Source organism: Hylobates moloch, unplaced genomic scaffold (genome assembly GCF_009828535.3).
Source record: "Hylobates moloch isolate HMO894 unplaced genomic scaffold, HMol_V3 SCAFFOLD_13, whole genome shotgun sequence".
Classification (NCBI taxonomy): domain Eukaryota; kingdom Metazoa; phylum Chordata; class Mammalia; order Primates; family Hylobatidae; genus Hylobates; species Hylobates moloch.
The window spans coordinates 38,580,690-38,608,389 of record NW_026652288.1 but is presented as its reverse complement, the minus strand read 5'-3'; the positions used below and the strand labels follow the sequence as shown (position 1 = coordinate 38,608,389).

The following is a 27,700-nucleotide window of genomic DNA, read 5'->3' as shown; positions in this document are numbered from 1 at the left end:
TGCCTAGCTAGAGAATGCATGGCGGGTGGGGCAGAGGAGGTGGGGTGCTGGCAACTTGGAGTTGGGCCTGGGCTTCTCTGCGGGGCTGGGGTAACCCTTCTTGTCTCTGTCCGCGGTCCGGTGAAGCAGGCGGGAGATATACAGGTCAGCCCCACATCTGGGACCTTCCGCATGTCTCTTGGCTAATGCCCTCTTCCCCCAGCCTCTGCAGCCCCCCGGCCCCGAGAAAACCCCTGCTTCTGTTCCCCACCCCTGTCCTCCCCTCCCAGCCCCCACCCATCCTCCTTCCTTTCCCTTCCCTCCCCACCACCCCCATCTGTTCCCATCCCAACCCTCAGCTTTTGGCAATTTGACTTCTTTTTCTTCTTTTCTTTTTTTTTTCTGGACTTTTTTTCCCAAAAAAAAAAAAGAAAAAAAGAGCAACTCTCAGCTTTTACCAAAGCATCGTGGGCTGAGGTCGAGGGTAATGGGGGTGGGAGAGGCATGCAGAGCATGGTTGGGGAGGGGGCAGCACCCTCACCGTGCGGTGGTTTAAAGCTTGGGCTCTGGACTGTATGGACTGGGGTTAGAATCCTGTCTTGATAGTTAGCCGTGTGACCTTGGTTGGGTCACCGTTTTGAGCCTCTGAGGGCATCTAGCCAGCGGCCCCCACCCCAGGGCTCTGCAAGGACTCAGGGAGAAGCTGCATGTGTGGCCTGCAGCAGTGCCTGGCACAGGGGTCATGCTCAAAGTTGCCAGCCAGCGTGGATGTGGCTCTGCCCAAAAGCTTGTCATCGGGGCTTCTCGTTGGCATGACTGGGGTGGCCCTGGCCCCGGGTCTGCACCCAAGGCTCCAGAACACGGCTGTGGGACTCTGTGCCCCGTGTCTCTGCTTCCAGATCTTTCTGGATGTCTCTTGCGTCTTTGGTCTTCCTGTCTCCTTGTCTTTTTCAGTCTCTCAGTGTCTTTTTCTTGCAACTTCTCTTGTCTCTTGAACTCTCTGTGGACCTGCATCTTTGTTTCATTCTTGAGAACTCGGTCTTGGGATGTGAAGTGTGGGGTTGTGCATGCTGTGGAGGGGGTACTGTACTGGGGTTCCTAGGGGATTCTGGAAGAGGACTGCTAGAAGCTGAGACAGGCCCAGAACTGGGGAAAATCTGGATGGGCCTGGGTTAGAAATTGGCAAGCATGGTGGTATGTGCCTGTAGTCCCAGCTACTTGGAGGCTGAGGCAGGAGGATCACTTGAAGCCAAGAGTTCAAGTCCAGCCTCGGCAACATGGCAGGACACCATCTCTAAAAATAAATTTGTTTAAAAAACAAGAAACTGGGACTTTGGGTTGTGGGCTTGGGTCTGGAGGGTCTCCGGTCACGGCTGCAGGCCTGAAGTGTAGAGTCAGCAAGTCTGGGGTGGAAATTGAGGTATCGTCGGCGGTTGGGGAGGGAGTGCCTGGTGTCCAGACCGGGGCCTGGGGTGTGGATGATGGCCACGGGTTGGGGCTGAGGCATGGGATTGGGGCTTGGGCTGGTACTGAGCCCTGTGTCCCCACAGTCCGGTGGCTCGGACCAGGAACGCACCAAGAAGAAGCGCCGGGGGGACCGGTACTCTGTGCAGACATCACTGATCGTGGCCACACTGAAGAAGATGCTGCCCATCGGCCTGAATATGTGTGCGCCCACTGACCAAGACCTCATCACGCTGGCCAAGACCCGCTACGCCCTGGTGCCTGCCCAGCCCCATCCTCGGAACCTTCCAAGATGCCACCCAGCACCCACTGAATCCCTGGGACCCTAGGGAACAACCAGAATCCCACTGAGCCCCCCAGGTCCCTGGGAGCCTTCCCTTCAGACCCCACTGAGTTCTTTTCCAGGACGCTGAGGACTCACTGGGCCCCGGGATGCCCTGAGGACCCCGTTCAAGATATTGCCAGGGCACCACAGACCTAAGAGCCCTCACTGAAACCTAGAAAAGCTCTAGGACCCCTGGGACCTGCAGGAGGACTGCAGGACCCCACTGCCCCCCTACCGGACCATGCCAAACCTGCTGAGACCCTGAGAGTCCCCCCAACAAGATGAGCCCCTGAGATCCTCTGAACTCTCCACCAAGGCCCCTTCAAGCCCCTTGGGACCTACTGAGACCCTCATGACCCCTCCTTCCCTCCCCGCCAAGACTGAACCTCTGGGTTCCCACTGAGCCCTCAGCTCACCATCCCTTTCCTTCAGGACCCTGCTGACACCTGGGCCCTGTTGATGCCCAACTAAGCCCCCAAGACTCTCAGGGGCTCAGGGAGCCCTGTGACCCTAACTCCCCAGGATCCATGAACCCCAACCCCAGGACTGTACCCAAACCTCTGAGGTCTCAACTGTCCTGGAGAATAAAATACCCGGGCCCTAGAACCTCTTAAGCTCGCTGGGATATCAAGGAGGCCTCCCGGGACCCCACTTACCCCTTGTGTGGGACAACAAGGACAATCTCCCTCCTCTCCGATCCTTTCCAGTTTTAGGGGATCTAAGGAACCCTCCCAGGATTCTGTCCCAAGACCCCTATAGCCCTCCCCCCAGGACCACACCAACACCCTGACAACCTACTAACCCCCTGGACCCCTAAAGACCACTGACTTCTCCCTTGCCACCACCAGGATACCCCTTCCCTCAGAACCTCAGGCACCTCCCAGGACTGCTGAGTCCTGCCAGGACCCCAGAGAGCCCTCCAGGGCTCCATGGACCCCTCACCTTGGTCCGTGAGGGCTCCCCGTCCTGGAACCCCAGTGAACCCCACCCTGCTGATGCCCCCTCTGGCCCCTGTGTAACCAGTGACTCAGTTGACCTACCTGATCCCCCATGACCTCTGCTGACCCCTTCTGATCTTCAAAGACTCCCTGCCCCACTCTGACCCCCAGTCATCCCTCTTTGGCCATATTTGACCTTTGATGAAATCCTCTTGTCACCCTCTGCCTCTTCCCAGACCCCCATGAGGCCCCTCGAATCCTTACTGTATCTTCAAGGTGACTCTGCGACCCTCTGGCCCCTCTAGGACCCCTTCTGACCTGTCAACCTCTGCATCCTTTTGTTTCTCTCAGACTGCCCCCCACCCCAGAAAAACCTCTTCAGTTCCTGGGGTGCTGGGCCTGGAAGGAAAGGGATCTGGGTCAGGAAGGAGGATGGGACCTCCAGAGTGACCCAGCCTGGCCCTGTCTCCCCAGAAAGACACAGATGAGGAGGTCCGGGAATTTCTGCACAACAACCTTCACCTTCAGGGAAAGGTATGCCTCCTTCCTCTGCAAGCAAAAGAAGCAAGTCAGAAAGTAACCACAATATTAGTGAAGGTTTGAGCATTTACCAAAGACCAGGCGTCGAAGAAAGACCTCAAAGGTCAGGAGTTTGAGACCAGCCTGGCCAACGTGGCGAAACCATGTTTCTACTAAAAATACAACAATTAGGCCAGGCACAATGGCTCATGCCTCATGCCTGTAATCCCAACACTTTGGAAGGCCAAGGCGGGCAGATCACCTGAGGTTAGGAGTTCGAGACCAGCCTGGCCAACATGGTGAAACCCCGTCTCTACTAAAAGTACAAAATTAGACGGGTGTGATGGCGGGCGCCTGTAGTCCCCGCTACTCGGGAGGCTGAAGCAGGAGAATCGCTTGAGCCCAGGAGGCAGAGGTTGCAGTGAGCTGAGATCGCACCACTGCACTCCAGCCTGGGTGATGGGGCGAAGCTCCGTCTCAAAACAAAAAGATGAAGAAGAAGAAAGCCCTCAACATGCACTCACCCATTGAGTCCTCCCAAAACCGGAAAGGGGACATCCGGCGGACACTGTGGGAAGGGTCCCTCACGCCGGCCACTTCTCCTTCCTCCCCTCAGGTCGAAGGCTCCCCGTCTCTGCGCTGGCAGATGGCCCTGTATCGGGGCGTCCCGGGTCGCGAGGAAGACGCCGATGACCCCGAGAAAATCGTGCGCAGAGTCCAGGAAGTGTCAGCCGTGCTCTACCACCTGGACCAGGTGGATGGGGCCGGAGGGGTCTTTCTACTGGGTCTCTGGGTGGAGCCTGGCGGGGGGAGGGGCTTCAAGAATGTGGGTGGGGTCTGGAGATGACTATTAAGTTTTGGGGCAGGGCAGGAGGTGGAGCCTCGAGTTTAAGGCGAGGCTTAGAATGGATCGGGGGAGGGGTCTGCTGCTTAATCTTGCATCTGGGGGCGGGACGGGGAAGGGGCAGATCTTTAGATCTAGGGGTGGGGCCTACAGGAGATGCGTTGAGTTCGTGGGCAGGGCCTTGGGTGGGTCGTAGAATTGGTCGTGGCCTGGGGTCGTGGGCCTGGCTCTGTGGGACCAGGCCTGGGATGGAAACTTAGGTCTGGAGGCGGAGTCAGGACCCTGACTGTTGGTGGAGACAAGGTTTTCCTTCTGCCGTGTGAGTCTTATCTGAACATGGACTTCGGCACAGCTGGGCAGTTTCATCCAGGGCTGGGAGTGAGAGGGGCAGGGTCTGGGGATATGACTGTCCCGCTATCCCCTCCCCAGACCGAGCACCCTTACAAGTCTAAGAAGGCCGTGTGGCACAAGCTTTTGTCCAAGCAGCGCCGGCGGGCAGTCGTGGCCTGTTTCCGTATGACGCCCCTGTACAACCTGCCCACGTAAGGCCCCCAGGGACAAGGGAAGCGTGAAGGGCTGCGGAGAAAGAGTGGCTGGAGAGTCTGGAGAATGGAGGGCCAACGTGATGGGGCCTTGCGGGTGGTTGGGGGCTGCAGGCCCATCGGAGGTCGGGAGGCACGGAGGAGGGCGCGTCCCAGTGACGTCACACCTCTCCCCTGCAGGCACCGGGCGTGTAACATGTTCCTGGAGAGCTACAAGGCTGCATGGATCCTGACTGAAGACCACAGTTTTGAGGACCGCATGATAGATGACCTTTCAGTGAGCTGGGGCCCGCCTGGGGGAGTAGGGGGCGAGCTGGATAGGGCTGGCGCGGAGGCCACCCTTGGCACACCTCCAGGAGTCGCCCTCCACATCAAGGGGTATAGAAATGCCAGCCCCTGGCTTGAGTAGAACCAAAGTAGGGCGCAGGATGTGGGAAAAGAGAAAAAAAATCCAGACCAACAGGGACATGGGGGCGGTGATAGGAGGGAACTCTAGAAACACTCTCCCCAAGTCTCCCCTCTCTCGCCAGAAAGCTGGGGAGCAGGAGGAGGAGGAGGAAGAGGTGGAAGAGAAGAAGCCAGACCCCCTGCACCAGTTGGTCCTGCACTTCAGCCGCACTGCCCTGACGGAAAAGAGGTGAAGACTCTTCCCAGGGCCCCAGAAATGCCCCCAAGGTCCTGGGGCCACCCCTAGCCCAGCAGCTTCCCTGTGCCTCAGGAGAGGCCCTCCAGGTCCTGGGGGAGCCCAGGACAGACGAATCTTTAAATGTCACTTTGCTGGTCAGGCACGGTGGCTCACGCCTGTAGTCCCAGCAATCTGGGAGGCCGAGGCAGGCAATCACTTGAGCCCAGGAGTTCAAGACCAGCCTGGCCAATATGGCAAAACCCCGTTTCTACAAAAATACAATAAATAGCCAGGCTTGGTGGTGGGCATTTGTAATCCCATCTACTCAGAAGGCTGAAGCAGAAGAATCGCTTGAACCCGGGAGGCGGAGGTTGCAGTGAGCCGAGATCATACCACTGCACTCCAGCCTGGGAGACAGAGCGAGACTCTGTCTCAAAAAGAAAAGAAAAGAAACGTAAATGTCACTTTGCTAGGACAGGCACAGCCAACATACACCGTTGCATGGCTGAACACTTCACAAGGGCATCTCTGAGGGGTTCATATCACAGACAATGTAGATTAACTAGGCTTTTCTAGAAGAAAGTGTCTTGCTCAAATAAAATCAGTATATTATGAAAAAAATCCATATGTATGACAAATTTCCAACAGACAGAAGTAGTGGGGAGGTTTCCTCTAATTCCCTCAAAAGCTTCATGTGGGCTAATGACAGGCTTAGTAATAAAAAATTGTGATGCAGATGGCGCAGCTGCTGCCGCTGCTGCTGACAATAGCAGGCAGCCATTCATCAAATGCTTATTATGTGCCAGGCACCAAGCTAAGCGGTGATATCTATATCCTCTCACTTAACCGCCACACTGTGAGACAGATTATTGCAGCTCCTTTGTGTGGATAAGGGAATGAACGCACAGGGATTTATTTTTCATTTTGTTTCTTTTATTTATTTATTTTTGAGATGGAGTCTCGCTCTGTCACCCAGGCTGAAGTGCAGTGACACAATCTCAGTTCACTGCAACCTCCGCCTCCCAGGTTTAAGCAGGTGGGATTACAGGCGCCCACCACCACGCCCAGCTAATTTTTGTATTTTTAGTAGAGACGGGCTTTCACCATGTTGGCCATGCTTGTCTCAAACTCCTGACCTCATGTGATCCCGCCTCGGCCCCTCAAAGTGCTGGGACTACCGGCGTGAGCCACTGCACCTGGTCTATTTTTTTACTTTTTTATTTTTTGAGAAAGTCTTGCTCTCTTGCCCAGGCTGGAATGCAGTGTCATATCATAGCTCACTGCAGCTCAGACCCCCCACTCCACATCACCCCAGGCTCAAGAGATCCGCCTGCCTCAGCCTCCTGAGTAGCTGGGACTACAGGCACGTGCCTCCATGCCTGGCTATTTTTTTTTTTTTTTTTGGTAGAGATGGGGGTCTCACTATGTTGCCCAGGCCAGTCTCAAACTCCTGAACTCAAGCAATCCTCCCCACTCAGCCTCCCAAAGTGTTGGGGTTACTGGAGTGAGCCACCGTGCCTGGCAGGGATTTATTTTTCTTACATAACATGAAGTCAAGAGCTAAAGACTTCAGGACTGGGCAGTGGCACAGGGACACTGACGGGCCCAGGGTCTTTCTAGCTTTCTGCTCTGCCCTTCTTAGCTTTTGTCTGTAGTCCTGGGTGGATGCTGCACTTCTAGGCATCACGGCCAAATGCCAGGCACAAAGAAGGAGAAAGGCTCCACACTCTTCACCCTTAGCAAGATCTTTGATCTCTGTCTCTCTCTCTCTCTTTTTTTTTTTTTTTTTTTTTTTTTTGAGACGGAGTTTTGCTCTTGTTGCCCAGGCTGGAGTGCCATGGCGCGATCTTGGCTCACTGCAATCTCCACCTCCTGGGTTCATGCAATTCTTCTGCCTCAGCCTTCCGAGTAGCTGGGATTACAGGCGCATGCCACCATGTCCAGCTATTTTTCTTTTTTCTTTCTCTTTTTTTTTTTTTTTTGTATTTTTAGTAGAGACAGGGTTTTGCCATGTTGTCCAGGCTGGTCTCAGACTCCTGACCTCAGGTGATCTGCCCGCCTCAGCCTCCCAAAGTGCTGGGATTACAGGCGTGGGCCACCGCACCCAGCCTTCTTTGGTCTCTTTATCTCTCTGGTGAGCTTCCACACAGATCTCATCGGCCAGAAATTCTGACATGAGGCCATCTCGGGCTGCAAGGTGATGAAGAATTTGAGCATCCCATTTTGCATCCTGTGGGAGAGCAATGGTTCTGGAGTTCGGCCATCCAAGTTGAGTCCCAGCACAAGCTGTGCGATCCCAGCCAAGAAGGGTCTTTGTATCTTAGTTCCCCCACCTATAAAATAGGGCTAGTAACATACCCACCCAACTGGATGACTGTGAGGGTCAGTTTGTTAATATATACAAGGCACCTAGAACAGACACTGACATGGTGTTAGTGTAAACACTCAGCAGGTGTTGGCCATTGTAGAGGAGACCCAAGCAGAAAGGGATTGGCCATACTTGTTATTGGGCTGACAGGTGGCAAGATGGTCCTGGGAGCTCCAGCCTTCCATCACTCCATTTTAGCATCCCCAGTGGAAAGGGAGTGCCTCCACCATTAGCTCCAGCAAACCTCGCCGAATGGGCCAGGTGTGGTGGCTCACACCTGTAATCCCAGTACTTTGGGATGCCAGGAGTTCGAGACCAGCCTGGGCAACATAGCAAGACCCTGTCTCTACAAAAAAAAATGGAAAAATTAGCCAGGTGTGGTGGTATGTGCCTGTAGTCCCAACTACTCAGGAGGCTGATGTGGGAGGATCACTTGAGTCTGGGAGGTTGAGGCTGCAGTAAGCGTTGATTGCACCACTGCACTCCAGCCTGGCCAACAGAGCAAGACCCTGTCTCAAAAACAAAATAAACAAAACAACAACTCCCAGAATGGATTTTACTGGACAGCATGGACAACATGACCATTTCTTACCTGTCATCACGGCCACACAGATAAAAGTCCTCATCAGCCATGCATTTGTCACAAGCCACCCTGGCAATGGCCACTCCAGCCACCTGAGCCACACAGCCTGAGCATGGGGAGGGTTGGCCCTCCAAAGGAAACCAGAAGCTCTTTTTTTTTTTTTTTTGAGATGGAGTCTTGCTCTGTCACCAAGGCTGGAGTGCGGTGGCGCAATGTCAGCTCACTGCAACCTCTGCCTCCTGGGTTCAAGCAATTATCCTGCCTCAGCCTCCCGAGTAGCTGGGATTACAGGCAAGCACCATCACGCCCGGCTAATTTTTTGTACTTTTAGTAGAGACGGGGTTTCACCATGTTGGCCAGGTTGGTTTCGAACTCCTGACTTCAAGTGATCTGCCTGCCTCAGCCTCCCAGAGTGTTGGGATTACAGGCATGAGCCATCGTGCCCTGCCCAGAAGCTCTTATAAGATGGGGGTCCTCTCCACCGGGTCCTGACCACTCCCCTGCTTACTTCCCCAGCAAACTGGACGAGGATTACCTGTACATAGCCTATGCTGATATCATGGCAAAGGTGAGGCCCCACCCCCCTCATCTGGGGCAGATTTCCCTCTCCCCACCTGCAGTGCTTGTCCACAAAAAGGGCTGGGGCGGGATGGAGGGGTCTGCTTTGTTCATCCCTTAACTGATGCCCCCTCCCCAGAGCTGCCACCTGGAGGAGGGAGGGGAGAACGGCGAAGGTGAAGAGGAGGTTGAGGTCTCCTTTGAGGTAGGTGGGCTCAGGAGGTCCTGGAGGGAAGGGATGGGGGACCCTGAGTGCAGTCATCTCCCATTCATTCAGCATGTGTTCACAGAGCAAAGCTCTGGGGACACAGCAGTGACCAAGTCAGTCCACTGGAGAGACAGATACACCCGCCAAACTAACACCACGGAGTGTGCACCATGGTCACGGGGGAAGCTCAGGCAGAGGGGTCAGGGCTGGAATTGGGGAGGCTCAGGCAGAGGGGTCAGGGCTGGGATTGGGGAGGCTCAGGCAGAGGGGTCAGGGCTGGGATTAGGGAGGCTCAGGCAGAGGGGTCAGGGCTGAGATGATGAGGATACAGGCAGAAGGGTCAGGGCCAAAATATGGGAACCTTGGGGGGATAAAGCAGCCCAAACAAGGTGCCTGACCCAGCCTGCAGGAAAATGTATCAGGGAGGGCTTCTCGGAGGAGGGGACTTCTGAGCAGAAGGATAAAAGGAGCCTGCCAGTTGAAGAAAAAGAGAAAAATGTTCTACGTAGGGAGAATAGTATATGCCAAGGCCAGGCAGCAAGAAAGAGCTAGTAAACGTGCAATTCACCGATCCATTCATTCATTGAGACAGTCAGCAAGCATTTACTTCATAGTTTTCTTCACTGTTTCTGTGCCAGAGTCCCTTCTGGCATCTGGTGAAGACTTTCTCAGGATCATGTTTTTAAGTGTATAAAATGAATTCATAGCAGAGGAAACAAGTATTGAATAGCTATCAAAATATTTTAAAAATGAATTTGTGATCCAGTAATACTTGTACGTTGTTAATCTATCAAATAAGATCTAAGGCTGGGCGCAGTGGCTCACACCTGTAATCCCAGCACTTTGGGAGGCCAAGGCGGGTAGATCACCTGAGGCCAAGAGTTCAAGACCAGCCTGGCCAACTTGGTGAAACCCCATCTCTACTAAAAATACAAAAATTAGCTGAACATGGTGGTGCATGCCTGTAATCCCAGCTACTCAGGAGGTTGAGGCAGGAGAATCGCTTGAAAGATTCCACTGCAGGTGGAAGTTGCAGTGAGCCGAGATCACACCATTGCACTCCAGCCTGGGCGAGACTCCATCTCAAAAAAAAAAAAAAAAAAAAAAAGATCTAGCAGTAGATCCAACAGCTACTATAATTGAGAAGTAGTGATGAACATAACTGATATTTAAAGACATCTTTGAGCCATTGTGAGTGGGTCTCTCTTCCTGGACCAAAAGAGCAGAATTTGAATACGAAATGGTTCTAATTCTGCAACAATAATGTGATATGGAATATACAGCAATAATAATGTGATATGGAAACATCTGTAATTTTTTTTTTTTTTTTTGAGACAGAGTCTCGCTGTGTCGCCCAGGCTGGAGTGCAGTGGTGTGATCTCAGCTCACTGCAACCTCCACCTCCTGGGTTCAAGCAATTCTCCTGCCTCAGCCTCCCAAGTAGCTAGGACTACAGGCTCATGCCACCACTCCCGGCTAATTTTTTGTATTTTTAATGGAGGCGGAGTTTCACTGTGTTAGCCAGGATAGTCTTGACCTCTTGACCTCGTGATCTCCCCGCCTCGGCCTCCCAAAGTGCTGGGATTACAGACATGAGCCACGTTGCCCAGCCACATCCGTGATTTTTATTGGTGACAAAACCACAGGTTCTGCTAATATTGCTGTGATTTATGGCTTCATCCATAAAGGAAGGAAATGCTACATTTCTGTTAGAGGGCGGAAAACATAAAAATGTAACTTTTCATCATCCAAGTTCACAGATGGCCTGGAGGCCCATGGGCCCAGGTTAAGACTGCTGCATGCCCAGCTCTGATTTATGTAGATCTTGCCTGATGCCTAGCCCCGTGCTAGGTACAGGAGATACATCGAGGGTGTGAGCCCCAGGGGATGGAGGGAGCTTATGACTGAAGGAGTGAGTTGTGGATGTGGCTGGAACAGAGAGGGCAGAAGTGAGAATGTGAGGGGGAAAGGCTGGGCTGGAAAGCCTGGACTTGCCCCCATGGGTCTGCCTCCCTTCCCAGGAGAAAGAGATGGAGAAGCAGAGGCTCTTGTACCAGCAAGCACGGCTGCACACCCGGGGGGCGGCTGAGATGGTACTGCAGATGATCAGTGCCTGCAAAGGTACCCCTCACATGTGCACTGGACTCTTCCGAGTGCACTCATCCTGACCTCACTCTTCCCGGCTCACCCATTCCCTGTGGACCCATTTGCCACCCCTCGATGCCTGTGGTTTGCACGCACACCCCAGCCCTTGCAGCTTCCCCTTGCATACCTGCCTTGCAATTTCTCACTCATCCTTCAATCACATTCACCCCTGCATGCGCACCTTGGCACACTCTTAAATCCCCTTCTCTCACATCCCTTGGGATGGCTGTTTTCTGGTGGGTGGAACACACTGCCTTCCAACTGGGTGGACCATCTTTTTTCTCCCACTCCCTCCAGGAGAGACAGGTGCCATGGTGTCCTCCACCCTGAAGCTGGGCATCTCCATCCTCAATGGAGGCAATGCTGAGGTCCAGCAGGTAACAGAGGCAAAGGGACGTCAGAAGAAGGCAAGGAGGGGTGAGAGGTTCCTGTGTGACTCCCAGTTCCTCCTCCCCTGCTTCCCCCTCTGCAGAAAATGCTGGATTATCTTAAGGACAAGAAGGAAGTTGGCTTCTTCCAGAGTATCCAGGCACTGATGCAAACATGCAGGTAGGTTCGAGTGGACCTCTTCTTTTTAAGCTCTGTTTGGTGCCACTGCCACCCCACTCCTGGTACCATTTCCGGTTCTGATTCTGCTCTTTCAGTCCCAGGAAAGAGACTCACTCAGAATCGCTCAAATAACAGGGAATTTATTATAAGAATTAATGTAGAACAATAAGGGAGGCAAAATGTCATAGACTTGAAGAATGAGTTGCATTATGGATTCCAGACAGTGGAACCAAAAACTTGAGAATTCAAAGGGAACTTGGCAGTGGGAGATTTAGGAGCTCTCTGATGATCCCAATTAATATGCCTCCACTGTTGTCTGCCTTTATTCGCCTCTTGCTGCCGGCTGACTTTTCCTACCCTCTGCAGCTTTTGCTAAATGGGTGGTTTCTGGTTCATTATTTCAGCTTGCGCATGGTTCATCCTGGTCCTACCTTATGTCCTAGCTTCTGCCAACTCTTCATTTCTGCTTCCTCTTTATTTCAGCGCATACATGGTTTACTGTGGCTCTCCAGGCTACCATGGTGGGGAGCTGCCAGGCCCTGGAAGAGAGGAGAGGAGAGGCTTCATCACATCCCCCCTATCTTTCCTTTCTTTTCCTCAGCGTCCTGGATCTCAATGCCTTTGAGAGACAGAACAAGGCTGAGGGGCTGGGCATGGTGAACGAGGATGGCACTGGTGAGGCCCTCCCTTGGGCTTCCCTCTCCCTGGGACATCTTCCTTTGGGATTCCCACCACCCCACCCCCACCTGCCATTGCCCAGAGCTCCCTTCCTCCAAGACACTGGTTCCCAAGGGCTCCCTTGGGTCCCTCCGTCTGCTGTGGTCCCCCAGTCCCACCCCCTGCATACCCCCGGGGTGTCCCTCCCCATGTCCACCACCCACCTCTGCCCCCCTCCCCCACCAGAAGTCATTCTGTCTTGTGTTCTCACCCATCACTACACGGACTCCACCCTCCACGTGCCCCAAATGTCACGCCATGGTTGCTGTTCTCTTATTAATGTCCCTAATCCGGGTTAATCGCGTCTCCTCTTTGCCGTGTTGTGATGTGTCTAACCTTTCTACCTGGATCCTCGCTCCTGCCTTTCTACCTCTGTGTCTTCATCTCTCTCTCTCCCTCTCCATCCTCTTCTTTCATTCCCTCTGCTTTTACCCTCATTTCCTACCCTCTTCCCTGCTAATCCACTTCCTTCTGTCTCCTTATCACTCTGCCTTTCTCTCTGTGGGTTGTTCCTCTCACTCTGTGTGTCTTTCTGTGTCTTTGTCCCTGACTGTCATTGTGTGTGTTTGCGGTCTGTCTCCCTCTCTCTTTTTCTCTCTTTTCTCCTGCTTCCTCCTCCCATCCTGTTGGCTGCCCCAGTCATCAATCGCCAGAACGGTAATTCCCCCAGCCCACCCCCGTGCTGTGCTGCTGTCACCCACCCCTCCTAACCCCGTCCGCCCCTCCACCTAGGGGCTGAGGATCTGGAACGTGGAGGGGAGGGAGCGACCCTTTGGCAGGTGCGCCCTGCCAGTGCAAAACCTGGAGATCAGGAGTCTGGGGAGCATGATTCAGGTCCCAGATCAGCCACTGAGAATACATGGGCCTGTGAACAAGTCTCTTACCTTCCCTAAGCTTCACTTTCCCCATGTGTGAAGCAGAAGCTAGAGAACACGGCAAAGATCTCTTTCCAGCTGGATATTGTCGGACTTCCAGACCCAGATTCGCAGTCCCGGTGTGGAGTGATCCCCACTTCCACCTACTCTGCTCTCTGCACCCCGACCTCAGATTGGTCGGTCAGCGTTTCCCATCCACCAACCGAATTGGTTGCCTCCGGCATCCACTCTGATTGGTGTGCGCCTGCCTCCTCTGCGCCTGCTCTGGTTGGCCCATTTGCGGTCTAGCCTCCTCCCCTACCGCCCATCATGATTTGCTTCTTTCAGATGCCCATTCTGATTGGCCCTTGTTTACACGCCCCCCCGTGCTACTCCTGGATTGGCTGCTTTCAAGGCATCTGGGCCAATTGGCTGGCTTTCAATCCCCATCCCTTATCCCTCCCAGCCCAATCTTCCCCTGCCCAGAGTCTTTGTGTGAAGGTGACCCAAACCCCCATAATCCATTAACCTCCACGGTCTGAAGGGGGGCTGAGGGCATTACCAGCTGCCTGAATGTCTGCTAGGTCAGCAGACACTCCCGAATGTAACACAAGTGGTGACATCAGAGGGCACTGATGTAGAAAGACACTTGAGGCCCCGGCTTCATGACCCAGGGCCCTTCAGGTCTCCGTCTGCTGATGTCATGGGCTCTGAGATCAAGACCGCCTGGCGTCATGGATGCCCATGGCCCTCACAGTGTCTTTGGAGTGGCAGCTGCTCCTCCCAGCACCCCCATGCTTTGTGCATGCGTGTGCGGTGTGCATGGGCCTTGTGCATGTGTGCGCTGTGTCTTGGCGCATCTGACCCCTCCTGGGCCCTGTCCCCTCCCTTCCACCCAGGAGAGAAGGTCATGGCGGATGATGAATTCACACAAGACCTGTTCCGATTCCTACAATTGCTCTGTGAGGGGCACAATAATGGTGAGGAGGGAGGGGTGTGGGGTGGAGGGGAAGCCAAGGTTTGGGGCTGGTACGGAAGGGTTGCCTGAGTTAGTTTCCAACCCTCCTCCTCCCCCTGTCAATGATGGCCACTCTCCAGCCAGTGTCAATCCACCTAGCTTTCAAAATCTCTCTGGAGGACGGGCGCAGTGACTCAGGCCTATAATCCCAGCACTTTGGGAGGCAAAGGCTCGTGGATCTCCTGAGGTCAGGAGTTCGAGACAAGCCTGGCCAACATGGTGAAACCCCGTCTCTACTAAAAATATAAAAAAAATAGCAGAGCGTGGTGGCACATGCTTGTTATCCCAGCTACTCAGGAGGCTGAGGCAGGAGAATCGCTTGAACCCATGAGATGGAGGTTGCAGTGAGCCAAGATCGCACCATTGCACTCCAGCCTGGGCAACAGCATGAAAGTCCATCTCAAAAAAAAAACCTCTCTGGAATTTCTGGAATCTAGCCACTTTGCTTCCCCTTCATCTCCTCTGGCCAGTCCAATTCCCCAAAAGCAATCTGCCAAAAACCAATTTGGCCAAAAATCAATTTGCCCAAATGGACATTTGTCACATGCCATTTTCCCACAGGCATTCTGCAGTGGCTGCCAAAGTTCAGTACACGTGGTGGATTTCTGTACTTTAGGTCCAGAAAAGACCTAAAGGAAAAAACTGCCTGGCATTTAAAAATAAATCTATTAGAATCACTTGTTTATTTTGCTTATAAAAACTTTGCAGAGGAAAGATCTGTACAAAGGCCTACAGATTCTTTCCTATCTTAAGCAAGAGTTTTGTTTTGTTGTGGTTCAGCCAATTTAACAAGATTGAGGATGACAGCAAATTAATTACACAACATCAATGATGAGAAATACAGTCTCATGCAGCAAACCTAGTTTACAGCTTTACAGAACAGTCAAAATTCTGCACAAAAAACATTCTACGCGATGCCATTTCCTATAACAAACATGTACAGTCTCAAGATTGTGGTTATAACTTTTAGCAGATGATTAGGAAACCGCAGACTACCCGGAAATTAACTTTCATGACAAGAATTGGAGTAATTAGTAATCTAACTTCCATAGAACCTTCACCCACTTGGTTAGTGCTCTTTAAGGTAACTGATTTGTAAATATCTTTAATCTTCATTCTTTTTCTTTCAACGAAGGATAAAGCATGATCCCTTCGTCTTGAATTTTCAAAAGGTCTTGTGTCCACAACCAGTTTTTCAAGGTTTATTAAATACCTTTGTGCCATGGGACTAAGATTTTCTTTTTCTTTTTTTTCTTTTTTTTTTTTTTAGACAGAGTCTCACTCTTGTGGCCCAGACTGGAGGTCAGTGGTGTGATCACAGCTCACTGCAACCTCTGCCTCCCGGGCTCAAGTGATCCACCCCTCAGCCTCCCAAGTATCCAGGACTACAGGCATGCATCACCATGTCTGGCTAAGTTTTTTATTTTTTTGTAGAGATGAGATCTCACTATGTTGCCCAGGGGATCTCGAACTCCTGGATTCAAGCAATCCTCCTGCCTTGGCCTCCTAAAATGCTGGGATTACAGGTGTGAGTCACCACACCCAGCCGAGGCTGAGATTTTCATTCTTTAATTTTAACTAAGATGGAATCGGTCTTTGGGTTTAAAGTAAATTTTATTCCTCGGGAATATGAAGTTTTGAAAATGAGAATGTTGTTATGAGAGGGATTGCTGTCTCCCAACATATTTGCAACCCAGTCCTCTGCCTAAATTCATGGCCTAATCAAATAGATATTTGAAATATCTTTCAAATCTCAGACCCCTTGCATGTCTTGAGGAGTCAGTGCTATTCAAAGCAGACAAAAGGTTTGTCTCTCACTTATTTGCACATGTCTATAACAGGTGTTGTCAGTTGCCAGAATTTTTTTTACAGGAGCTGTGTATCTTTTATTTTTGCATATAGTCCAATTTAAATTAACACAATTTAATTTAACAATTTAAATTAACACAAATAAAGGAGTTAGAAAGCAGGGTTGAGGCTGGGCGCGGTGGCTCATGCTTGTAATGCCAGCACTTTGGGAGGCCGAGGCGGGCGGATCACGAGGTCAGGAGATCGAGACCACGGTGAAACCCCGTCTCTACTAAAAATACAAAAAAAAATTAGCCGGGCGTGGTGGCGGGCGCCTGTAGTCCCAGCTACTCGGAGAGGCTGAGGCAGGAGAATGGCGTGAACCTGGGAGGCGGAGCTTGCAGTGAGCCGAGATTATGCCACTGCACTCCAGCCTGGGAGACAGAGCAAGACTCCGTCTCAAAAAAAAAAAAAAAAAAAAAAAAAAGCAGGGTTGAGGGGAAAGCCTGTACCTTTGCTTACAAAATTTTGAATATTTGAGTATGCTTTGTCTATATCATGAAACTAGGCGAAATGGGCCTTCTGTTTAGCCAACCTGATAGAGCAATTGTGAACTGACTGTAAAAAAGTTAGGGGGAAAGAAAAACTGAGGGCGAAAATACTTTGAGGGGCTGTTAAAACCTTCCCGTGCAACATGATGTTGCTATAAACATTTGAAAGGACTTGGCTGTACACTGTGGCTCATGCCTGTAATCCCAGCACTTTAGGAGGCTGAGGCAGGAGGATCACTTGAGCCCAGGAGTTCAAGACAAGCCTGGGCAACATAGGGAGACCCTGTCTCTACAAAAAAAAAAAATCATATACTACAGTATAATAAACCTCCAATCATATACTACAGTATAATAAACCTCCAATCATATACTGCAGTATAATAAACCTCCAACTACCCATCACTCAGCTTTAACAGTTTGCTCTCACAGAACAATGTTTTTTAAATAGTGGGAACCAACCCATCAGACAGACATTCATGAATTAGTTTCACTCAGAGGTTCTCATCGTACTTGTACACTGGCATGCCTGGGGAGCTTTAAAAGAGACTTAAGCCCAGGTTTTGCCTCTACAGGTTCTAATTTAATTGATCTGGGGTTGGGCCTGGGCACTGGGATTTTTAAAAGCCTCCTGGTTGTTCTGATGTGCAGCCAAGGTTGAGAGGATGAGAAGCACACATTTCTTCTTTTGTAGTTAACTAGAGCAGTATAGGACAGAAAAGAATAGAATGCATGGCACAGAGTAAGGCAATGTGAAACTTCTCTTTCGGGAATAGGTGAATGTAATTTCAGATTGAACACATGTATCAGGTCTCAATGTAAAAAGGATTTCCTTGGCCAGGTGTGGTGGCTTATGCCTGTAATCCCAGCACTTTGGGAGGCTGTGGCAGGTGGATCACAAGGTCAGGAGTTGGAGACCAGCCTATCCAATATGGTGAAACCCTGTCTCTACTAAAAATACAAAAAAAATTAACCGGGCGTGGTGGCGCATGCCTGTAATCCTAGCTACTCAGGAGGCTGAAGCAGGAGAATTGCTTGAACCTGGGAGGTAGAGGTTGCAGTGAACTGAGATCATGCCACTGCACTCCAGCCTGGGCGACAGAGCAAGACTCCATCTCAAAAAAAAAAGGATTTCCTACCATAGATTGCAGTCAGAAAAGATTTAAAAATTACTGCACAAGAATATAAACTTTACAAGGGCAGGGGCTGGACATACGGCTCATGTCTGTAATCCCAGCACTATGGGAGGTCAAGGTGGGAGGGTTGCTTGAGGCCAGGAGTTCGAGACCAGCCTGGGCTGGTCTCAACAAAAAAATTAAAAATTGGCCGGATGTGGTGGCTCACACTTATCGTTCCAGCTACCCGGGAGGCTGAGGTGGGAGGATCACTTGAACCCAGGAGGTCAAGGCTGCAGTGAGCTATGATCATGCCACAGTACTCCAACCTGGGCAACAGAGGGAGACCTTGTCAAAAAAAATAAAAATCCCCCCCAAGGCCAGGGACTGTGTTTTTTTTACTACTGTATCCCCAGAGCCTAGAATACTGCATGACACATAGTAAGAACGCAACAAATTTGTTGTAGCAAAGAGGATGTGACAATCTTAATCTTGTGAGGATGTAGTATACACTCAATAAAATATGTTGAATAAATGAACAAGTGACCAATCCATATGTTCCCTGGCCTTTAGTAGGTGCTCAATAAATATTTGTTGGATAAATGCATGAATATCCCCAGCACATAGTAGGAATTCGATAAAATTGTTTGGAAACTAATGAAGGACTGAATCTATTTTTCCCTGCTACATAGTTGGTGCTCAATATACATATTTGTTGGAAAAAACTGAATGAATAAATGACCACCACATTTGACACATAGTAAGCCCTTAATAATATTTATATTATATTTTATTTTTTATATTTATTTTTTGAGACGGAGTTTCACTCTTGTTGCCCAAGCTGGAGTGCAGTGGCATGATCTAGGCTCACTGCAACCTCTGCCTCCTGGGTTCAAGCAATTCTCCTGCCTCAGCCTCCCAGGTAGCTGGGATTACAGGCACATGCCACCACACCTGGCTAATTTTGTATTTTTTTTTTAGTAGAGACGGGATTTCACTATGGTGGCCAGGCTGGTCTCAAACTCCTGACCTCGAGTGATCCACCCACCTGGGCCTCCCAAAGTGCTGGGATTACAGGCGTGAGCCACTGCTCCTGGCCTATTTTTAAATTATTTATTTATTGTTTATTTATTTATTTATTTATTTTTGAGACGGGTTTTCGATCTTGTTGCCCAGGCTGGACTGCAATGGCAAGATCTCCGCTCACTGCAACCTCTGCCTCTGGGGTTGAAGCGATTTTCCTGCCTCAGCCTCCCAAGTAGTTGGGATTACAGGCGCCCACCACCACACCCAGCTAATTTTTGTATTTTTAGTAGAGACGGAGTTTCACCATGTTGGTCAGGCTGGTCTCAAACTCCTGACCTCAGGTGATCTGCCTGCCTCGGCTTCCCAAAGTGCTGGGATTACAGGCATGAGCCACCCGGCCAGTATTTTTAGATAAATGAATAAATGATCATCCATCTTTCTCTGTCATATAGTAAGTACTTGATAGTTACTACATAAATTGATGATGATATGCCTTCTGTCATACAATAGGCACTCGACACATGCGTATTGCATAAATGAATAAATGACCCACTGTTCATCTCCCCTAGCACATGGGAGGTGCTGGATAAATGACTTTTCATCTCCCCAGATTTCCAGAACTACCTACGGACACAGACAGGGAACACGACCACTATTAACATCATCATTTGCACTGTGGACTACCTCCTGCGGCTGCAGGTGAGGACGTGAGACGGTTCAGGTGTGACTTGGGTAGGAGGCTGCAGGGCCATGATCGGCCCCAGCACCCCCTCACACCCTGCCCGCCCCCACCAGGAATCCATCAGCGACTTCTACTGGTACTACTCGGGCAAGGATGTCATTGAAGAGCAGGGCAAGAGGAACTTCTCCAAAGCCATGTCGGTGGCTAAGCAGGTGTTCAACAGCCTCACTGAGTACATCCAGGTAGGGCGCTCCCCCTGGGGCGGGAGTGGGAAGGGAGGGGGTCCCGCATCGCGATCCCTGATCCCTTCTCGGGGATTCCCTTCCCGCTCACACGGCGCTCTGCCTCCCAGGGTCCCTGCACCGGGAACCAGCAGAGCCTGGCGCACAGCCGCCTATGGGACGCAGTGGTGGGGTTCCTGCACGTGTTCGCCCACATGATGATGAAGCTCGCTCAGGTTCGAGCCCCTCTGGTCTCCATCCACCTGCTTCCGGGCGTCCCCTAAGTGGTCCATTTCCAAGTCTTGCCCCATTGATCAGTTTGTCACCCAAGTGCTCCCGGCATGTTCCTGACTGGTTCCCTCTCTGGCCAAATCCATCCTCTTTCTGGATTGGCTCTCCGCATGACCCCGCCTCCTCCTCTGCCCCTCCTGCTTCACCAATCAGCTGGTTTTCCATCCACGCTTCCATTGGTCTGATGTGTTGGCCCCACCCCAATGGCCAGAGCTCCTCTATGATTGGTTGCTGTTTTTCTCTCTGATGAGGTCATCTCAGATGTGGACAGTCCTTGGGCTAGGATGGGGCTGGTTTCTAGATTAGAGCCTGGGGCTGAGGAAATGTTTTGCTTCTTTATCTTGCTTGCGGCAGATGACACCCATATCAGGCATTCATGATGTAAGGTCCCTGTTGAGCACCATCTCCCATTTCCATAATCCTTGTGTTCCTCTTTCCCTCACCCCTTTGCAGCCTTGCCAATGTCTCACGAACACTTAATCCATTTGTTCTGCTTCTGTCTGGTAACTATATTCAAGGCTGCCATATACTGTTCCGCAGGTTGTGCACTGCACAAAGGCATGACCTCTGAAGGCATTCACATCCTACACATAATGGTATATTTATTACAATAGGTTAGTTTTCCAGCAGATGGCAGTAAAGCATCCAGCATGTCATAACTTCCCTACAGGAAGTGTTTTAGGGGGCGCCTTTTTTTCTAATTTGCTCAAAGGTGCCCCAGGGGCTGGCAGAAACCCTAATTCGTTGTCATCTGACTTTTTAAAAGGAGTTAAACTTAGGATGCAATTCCTCCGTGTCACAGCAGCTGAAGTTGTGCTGTTGGTATCATCCTAAAATTCTAGAGAATGTTGGTATCATCATGTAGAATTCCAAATCCTGCAGGACCAATTCATCCGCCACCATCTAGTCTAGGTTGCAAAAGCTAGAAATCCAGTGCAAAGTGGTGGCTTAAGAAAAATAAAGAATTTATCAGTTCATATTACAGATCCAGGGCTTAGAGTGATGTCAGCAGAACTGTCTCCTCTTTGACTGCATTTGCAAGCAGGCTTTTCTCCTGGGCTGGAAAAAATGGTGCCTCAGGCTCCTATCCACCCTACTTCTTAACAGCCCCAGAGGGAAGAGATCTCCTCTTTCCTGAAAGCTCCAAGAAAAAAAAAAAAAACCTGAGATTCTCTCTGACTAGCCTATTGAGTCACATGTCCATCCCTGAACCAATCATCATAGGCTTAGGAAAGAAAGCCCTGACTGGCCAGGCCTGGTCATATACCCACCTATAGAACCAGGAGGTAGGGTTAGCCCCATATGCTCTGACTGTGGGATGGGGGACACCGCAGGTGAAAATTGAGGAATTGTAAAGAGAGGAGGGGGACTGAATCATGGGTAGGTGCAAACCACAAGCACCCACCCACTGTAAGATCTTGAGATTAGGAGTGTCGGGACCTTAGACCCAGAATGCAGAGCTTTGGAACTGTGGAAATACATTAGGATTGGAATCAACAACTGGTAGAACTAGCATGGGAGCCAAAGACCCTTACATCCCCTTTATCTGGTATCGTCTCCTCCCTTCTCCATTTTATTTGATGCAACCATATGAAATTATCACTTTGGACCTGGCATGGTGGCTCATGCCTGTAATCCCAGCACTCTGGGAGGCCAAGGTGGGCGGATCACCTGAGGTCAGGAGTTCGAGACCAGCCTCACCAACATGGAGAAACCTCATCTCTGTTAAAAATAAAAAATTAGCCCGGTATGGTGGCGCATGCCTGTAATCCCAGCTACTCGGGAGACTGAGGCAGGGGAATTGCTTGAACCTGGGAGGCAGAGGTTGCGGTGAGCCGAGACTGCACCATTACATTCCAGCCTGGGCAACAAGAGCAAAACTCTGTCTCAAAAAGAAAGAAATTACCACTTTGTGAGCCAAAAGTGATCACATATTGGCAATTTTATGTGACTCAACCTAACATAAATAGGGGCCATAAGGCAAAACTTTGTGTTGGAGGTTTCTATGGGCCCTACACTGTGGCCCTATGCTCCCCGCAGATGGCTTGCCAGAAAGCACGTGGCTGTCTCTGCAGCCTTCCTCCTGAACCCAGAGTCCCACTCTTGCCATCACACATTATCTTCAACATACATCTGTTAAGCCCACTGTAGGCCGGGCACAGTGCTGGGCTCACATCCCTTCCTAGACCTGGGTCTCTGTCCCCAGTGTTTGTCTCTGTCTGTCTCTGTCTCTCTCTGCCGCAAATGTCTGCCCTGCAAGCCTCCCAGTCCTCCTTGTCTGCCAGCCTTCCCACTACCCATCACCTATCGGGCCCTTCCCCCAAGTGCCAACCCCACCCCCACAATCTTGTCTCTCTGCCCCTTTCCCTGCTTCCGAGGAACATGTCTGGACTCGGGTCCCCTCGGAGGTAAGAGGGGAGAAAACAGGGGTTTAGGCCCTGCTGGGTAGGTGACGAGGGGGAGAAGCAACAGAGGTGGGGGAGGTGTCTGCAGAGACCAGCCCTCACCGAGCTGGGATGTGGGGTCTCTAGGACTCAAGCCAGATCGAGCTGCTGAAGGAGCTGCTGGATCTGCAGAAGGACATGGTGGTGATGTTGCTGTCGCTGTTAGAAGGTAAACACCCAGGAGTGAGGGTGAGGGGACAGTAAAGAGGTTCAGAGAAGCCTCCCTTTAAACATCAAGATTTCCAGCTTTTCTTGAAAAACTGTAAGCTTCAGTTTTTCTGTAAGCTTTCAGTTTTTCTCACATGGCAAAACTTAGCTGGATTAGATGAAGTAACTTAATTATATCAATGTTAGATCTCTAGATGTTCACGATAGCGTGGTGATTATATTAAACAATGTCCTTGTCTTTTAGGATATAGACACCTAAATGTTTAAGGGTAAAAGGACCACATGTCTGCAATTTACTCTCAAATTGTTCAGAAAAAAAATATACAGAGAGAAAGAGAATTTTTTTTTTTTTGAGACGGAGTCTCGCTCTGTCACCCAGGCTGGAGTGCAGTGGTGCAATCTCGGCTCATTGCAAGCTCCGCCTCCCAGGTTCACGCCATTCTCCTGCCTCAGCCTCCCGAGTAGCTGGGACTACAGGCGCCCACCACCACACCCGGCTAATTTTTTGTATTTTTAGTAGAGACGGGGTTTCACTGTGTTAGCCAGGGTGGTCTCGATCTCCTGACCTCGTGATCCACCCGCCTCAGCCTCCCAAAGTGCTGAGATTACAGGCATGAGCCACTGCGCCCGGCTGAGAAAGAGAATTATAAGACAAATGTGATGCAGGGTGCGGCACGTACCTGTAATCCCAGCACTTTGGGAGGCCGAGGCCAGAGGATCGCTTGAGCCCAACAGTTTGAGACCAGCCTGGGCAACATGGTGAGACCCTGTCTCTACAAAAAATACAAAAATTAGCCTAGTGTGATGGTGTGTGCCAGCTACTCGGGAGGCTGAGGTGAGAGGATCACCAGAGCCCGAGAGGTCCAGGCTGCAGTGAGCTGTGATCACACCACTGCCCTCCAGCCTGGGTGACAGAGCAAGACCCTGTCTCAAAAAAACAAACCCCAAAAACAAACCAAATGTGGCAAAAGATAAACAATTGATGAATGTGGATATCTGAGGATCCTTTACACTATTCTTGCAGCTTTTATATAAATGTGAAATTACAATAAATTTTTTTTTTTTGAGATGGAGTCTCGCTCTGTTGCCCAGGCTGGAGAGCAGTGGCATGATCTCGGCTCACTTCACGCTCTGCCTCCCACATTCAAGCGATTCTCCTGCCTCAGCCTCCTGAGTAGCTGGGATTACAGGCACGTGACACCACGTCTGGCTAATTTTTGTATTTTTAGTAGAGACGGGGATTTCACCATGTTGGTCAGGCTGGTCTCAAACTCCTGACCTCGTGATCCACCTGCCTTGGCCTCCCAAAGTGCTGGGATTACAGACGTGAGCCAGTGCGCCCAACCTACATTAAAATTTAAAAAATACAAAAATAAACTGGAGCCAAGCTTCAGCTGCTGCCTTTAGAGGGAGTGTGGGATCGCAGTTTGCCAATCTCCACCTCTCCTTGCTGCTTACCACTGGCTAGTCTCAGTCTTCTGTGGACCCTCCTGACTGTGTGGACTCGTGGAAGTTTTAGCTGTGTAAGCCCTGAGATCATGCAGCTCTGAGTTCAAATCCATTCTCCCCATTTTACTGGCTATGTAACTTTGAGTGCATGACTTTCTCTATGTCTCAGTTTCTTCCTAAAAATAGAGTCACACATTTCCCTTTTTGTGTGATTGTGCCAGGGTAGCATTTGGCACCTACTTTTAGCATACGTCATCGTTATCTTTTTTTTTTTTTTTTTTTTTTTTTTTTGAGACAGAGTCTCACTCCATCACCCAGGCTGGAGTGCAGTGGCACGATTTCGGCTCTGCAACCTCCGCCTCCCAGGTTCAAGCAATTCTCATGCCTCAGCCTCCCAAGTAGCTGGAATTACAAGCACCTGCCACCACGCCGAGCTGATTTTGTATTTTTAGTAGAGATGGGGTTTCACCATGTTGGCCAGGCTGGTCTCAAACTCCTGGCCTCAAGTGATCCACCCACCTCGGTCTCCCAAAGTGCTGGGATTACAGGCATGAGCCACCACCCCCGACCTGACATCATTAGCTTTATTGGGGGAGGTGGGCAAAGGCAGGATCAGCCAGGTTGGCACAGGAGGCTGACGCAGGTCAGGAAGGGACCTGTGGTGGGGAGGCTGTGGCTGGCCAGAAATACTCCAGCAGCGTGGTGGCTCCTGGGCTGGAAAGAGAGGCAAGCCTGGTGGAGCCCCAGAAGGGAGTGTTCACTGGCCACACTGACGTCGGGGCTGCCTGCAGGGAACGTGGTGAACGGCATGATCGCCCGGCAGATGGTGGACATGCTCGTGGAATCCTCGTCCAATGTGGAGATGATCCTCAAGTTCTTCGACATGTTCCTGAAACTCAAGGACATTGTGGGCTCTGAAGCTTTCCAGGACTACGTAACGGATCCCCGTGGCCTCATCTCCAAGAAGGACTTCCAGAAGGTGGGTTCGGGCCCAGGACTTGCGTGGGGTTGCCAAGGGCCAGCCATACCCTTCTGGCTGCCTGCCTCAGGCAAGAGACATCTCTGCAAGCCTCACTTTCCTTATTTGTAAAATGAGGATAAAACAGTCCTTGGGTTATATGTATTCTGTTTTATTCTAATTTAGAGACAAGGTCTTTCTCTGTTGCCTAGGCTGGAGTGCAGTGGCGTGATCATAGCTCACTGCAACCTTGACCTCCTGGGCTTAAGCAATTCTCCCGCCTCAGCCTCCTGAGTAGTTGAGACTACAGGTGTGTGACATCATGCCTGGCTAATTTTTAAGTTTATTTTTTGTAGAGATGTGGTCTCACTACATTGCCCAGGCTCCTCTTGAACTCTTGGGCTCCAACAATTCTCCTACTTCGGCCTCCCAAAGTGCTGGGATTATAGGCATGAGCCACCTCACTCAGCCCCTTGGGTTATTTTGAGGATGAAATGCATTAACACAAATGAGAACCGTTATTGCTGTTATCTTTATTGATAGTCATAACATTATCATTATTGTGAATAGACATCAGTTATTCCATCGATAAACATTTGCTGACTTTCTTCTCTGTGTGGGGCCTGTGATGACGCTATCAACGCATCAATGACCAAGATAGACTCAGCCCGTGCTTTCATGGGTTTATAGTCTAATGGGGGAGGCAGTCACTAACTAGACCATTCCAAGTCTAAATAATGAGGCTGCTAGGAGGGAAGTGCTGGAACATCCTTATTCAGGAACCCACTCCTCCTCCTCTAGCCACCTCTCCCATCCTAACTCTCCATCTTTTCTTCTGAACCTCAGTTTCCTCCTCTGTAAAATGGGGATAGGATAATCACATTAACCACTAACTATTGGCAGGGTGCAGTGGTTCATGCCTATAATCCCAGCAATTTGGGAGGCCGAGGTGGGAGGATCACTTGAGCCCCAGAGTTCGAGATCAGCCTGGGCGACCTAGTGAAACCCTGTATCTATAAAAATAAAAATAAAACAACTATTAACTATTGTGAGGATGGGCAGTGTGGGCGGTACCTGGAATATGGTGAGTGCTCAAGAGATGTTAGCTACTATTACTACTCCCTGATCTTCATTGTTACCATTTTGTTAACTTTTTATTTTGAAATCACTTCAGATTTCACATAAATTCTGAATCCCTTCACCCAATTCGCCAGATTTTCCGGATTACTCATCATGATTCCTTTCCTTCTTCCTTTTTTTTTTTTTTTTTTTTTGTGCCCAGGCTGGCGTGCAGTGGCACCATCTCAGCTCAGTGCAGCCTCCACCTCCTGGGTTCATGCGATTCTGCTGCCTCAGCCTCCTGAGTAGCTGGGATTACAGGCACGCACCACCACGTCCGGCTAAATTGTGTGTGTGTGTGTGTGTGTGTGTGTGTGTGTGTGTGTGTGTGTGTTGTGTGTGTGTGTGTGTGTGTGTGTGTGTGTGTGTGTGTGTGTGTGTTATATTTTTAGTAGAGACAGGATTTCACCATGTTGGCCAGGCTGGTCATGAACTCCTGGCCTCAAGTGATCTGCCCGCCTCAGCCTCCCAAAGTGCTGGGATTACAAGCCTGAGCCACCTCGCCGAGCCAATTTCCCTTTACTTTTGAACACTTCAGCGTGTATCTCCTAAGAACAAATTCATTCTCCTACCTAACCACAGGACAATTATGCTAACCAGGAAATTAACACTGGCACAATGCTGCTATCTAATCCTAGACCTTATTCAATTTCTCTTGTTGAAGAAATTTCTTTTGTCAATGTATTTTCTTTGCCAACCCAGAACCAGGGATTGCATCTAGGTATTCTGTCTGTTTTCCTCCTTCAGTCTGGAACTGTGCCTGGGTCTGTCTTTATCTTTCCTGACATGTTTGAAGAACACAGGCAAACTGTTTTGTAAAATGTCGTTCAGTGTGGGTTTGTCTGAGTTTTCATCATTATTAGACTAGGGTTATGCATCATTTGCGGGAATATCAGAGAAGTGATGTGTCCTCAGTGTAATGTATTAGGAGGCACATGTGGTTTCATTCCATTACTGTTTATTTAATTATTTATTTGTTTTTAGAGTCAGAGTCTTGCTCTATTGCCCAGGCTGGAGAGCAAACAATCCTAGCTCACTGCAGCCTTGACCCCCTGGGCTCAGGCGATCCTCCTGCCTCAGCCATCCAAAGTGCTGGGATTACAGGTGTGAGTCACTGCACCTGGCCAATGTCTCTTCCCATTACTGTTGTTAACCTGGATGGCTTAACTCGGTGTTCACCAGGGGCTCCACAATGAAGTTACTGTTATTCCCTTTGGAATCAGTAAGTGTCTTGTGAGGATATACTCTGAGGCTATGTAAATATTCTGCTAACTCTAGGGTCAGCATCCATTGATGATTCTTGCCTGAAACAACTATTCCTCTAGTAGCTGACAAATGGTGGTTTTCTCATTTCGCCGTATGCTTTACCATCACTAGGCACCATTTTACTGTAAGAAAGAGTGTTTCCTTCTTGTCCATTTCATTTTCTCATTCATCCATTCATTTATATCAGTGTGGATTCATGGCTTTTTATTTTTTTGAGACAGAGTTTTGCTCTTGTTGCCCAGGCTGGAGTGCAATGGTGTGATCTTGGCTCACTGCAACCTCCGCCTCCTGGGTTCAGTGATTCTCCTGCCTCAGCCTCCCAAGTTGCTGGGATTACAGGCATGCACCACCACGCCCAGCTAATTTTGTATTTTTAATAGAGACGGGGT

At 50.3% G+C, this 27,700-nt stretch overlaps 1 protein-coding gene across 1 annotated transcript in view; it reads left to right on the top strand.

The window, feature by feature from the left end:
• The window catches only part of RYR1 (ryanodine receptor 1), a 159,845-nt gene that overhangs the window by 90,502 nt on the left and 41,643 nt on the right, over window positions 1-27,700 (top strand). Inside the window, exons 69-88 of the mRNA XM_058426182.1 lie at window positions 12-144; window positions 1,530-1,700; window positions 3,181-3,240; window positions 3,842-3,979; window positions 4,499-4,611; window positions 4,792-4,888; window positions 5,142-5,248; window positions 8,704-8,755; window positions 8,885-8,950; window positions 10,975-11,074; window positions 11,396-11,475; window positions 11,571-11,647; window positions 12,249-12,322; window positions 13,004-13,021; window positions 14,118-14,198; window positions 19,324-19,412; window positions 19,509-19,637; window positions 19,748-19,852; window positions 22,439-22,520; window positions 24,760-24,947. Of these exons, the coding sequence (XP_058282165.1) occupies window positions 12-144; window positions 1,530-1,700; window positions 3,181-3,240; window positions 3,842-3,979; window positions 4,499-4,611; window positions 4,792-4,888; window positions 5,142-5,248; window positions 8,704-8,755; window positions 8,885-8,950; window positions 10,975-11,074; window positions 11,396-11,475; window positions 11,571-11,647; window positions 12,249-12,322; window positions 13,004-13,021; window positions 14,118-14,198; window positions 19,324-19,412; window positions 19,509-19,637; window positions 19,748-19,852; window positions 22,439-22,520; window positions 24,760-24,947 (1,960 nt within the window). The remainder of the gene's footprint in view (window positions 1-11; window positions 145-1,529; window positions 1,701-3,180; window positions 3,241-3,841; window positions 3,980-4,498; window positions 4,612-4,791; window positions 4,889-5,141; window positions 5,249-8,703; window positions 8,756-8,884; window positions 8,951-10,974; window positions 11,075-11,395; window positions 11,476-11,570; window positions 11,648-12,248; window positions 12,323-13,003; window positions 13,022-14,117; window positions 14,199-19,323; window positions 19,413-19,508; window positions 19,638-19,747; window positions 19,853-22,438; window positions 22,521-24,759; window positions 24,948-27,700) is intronic.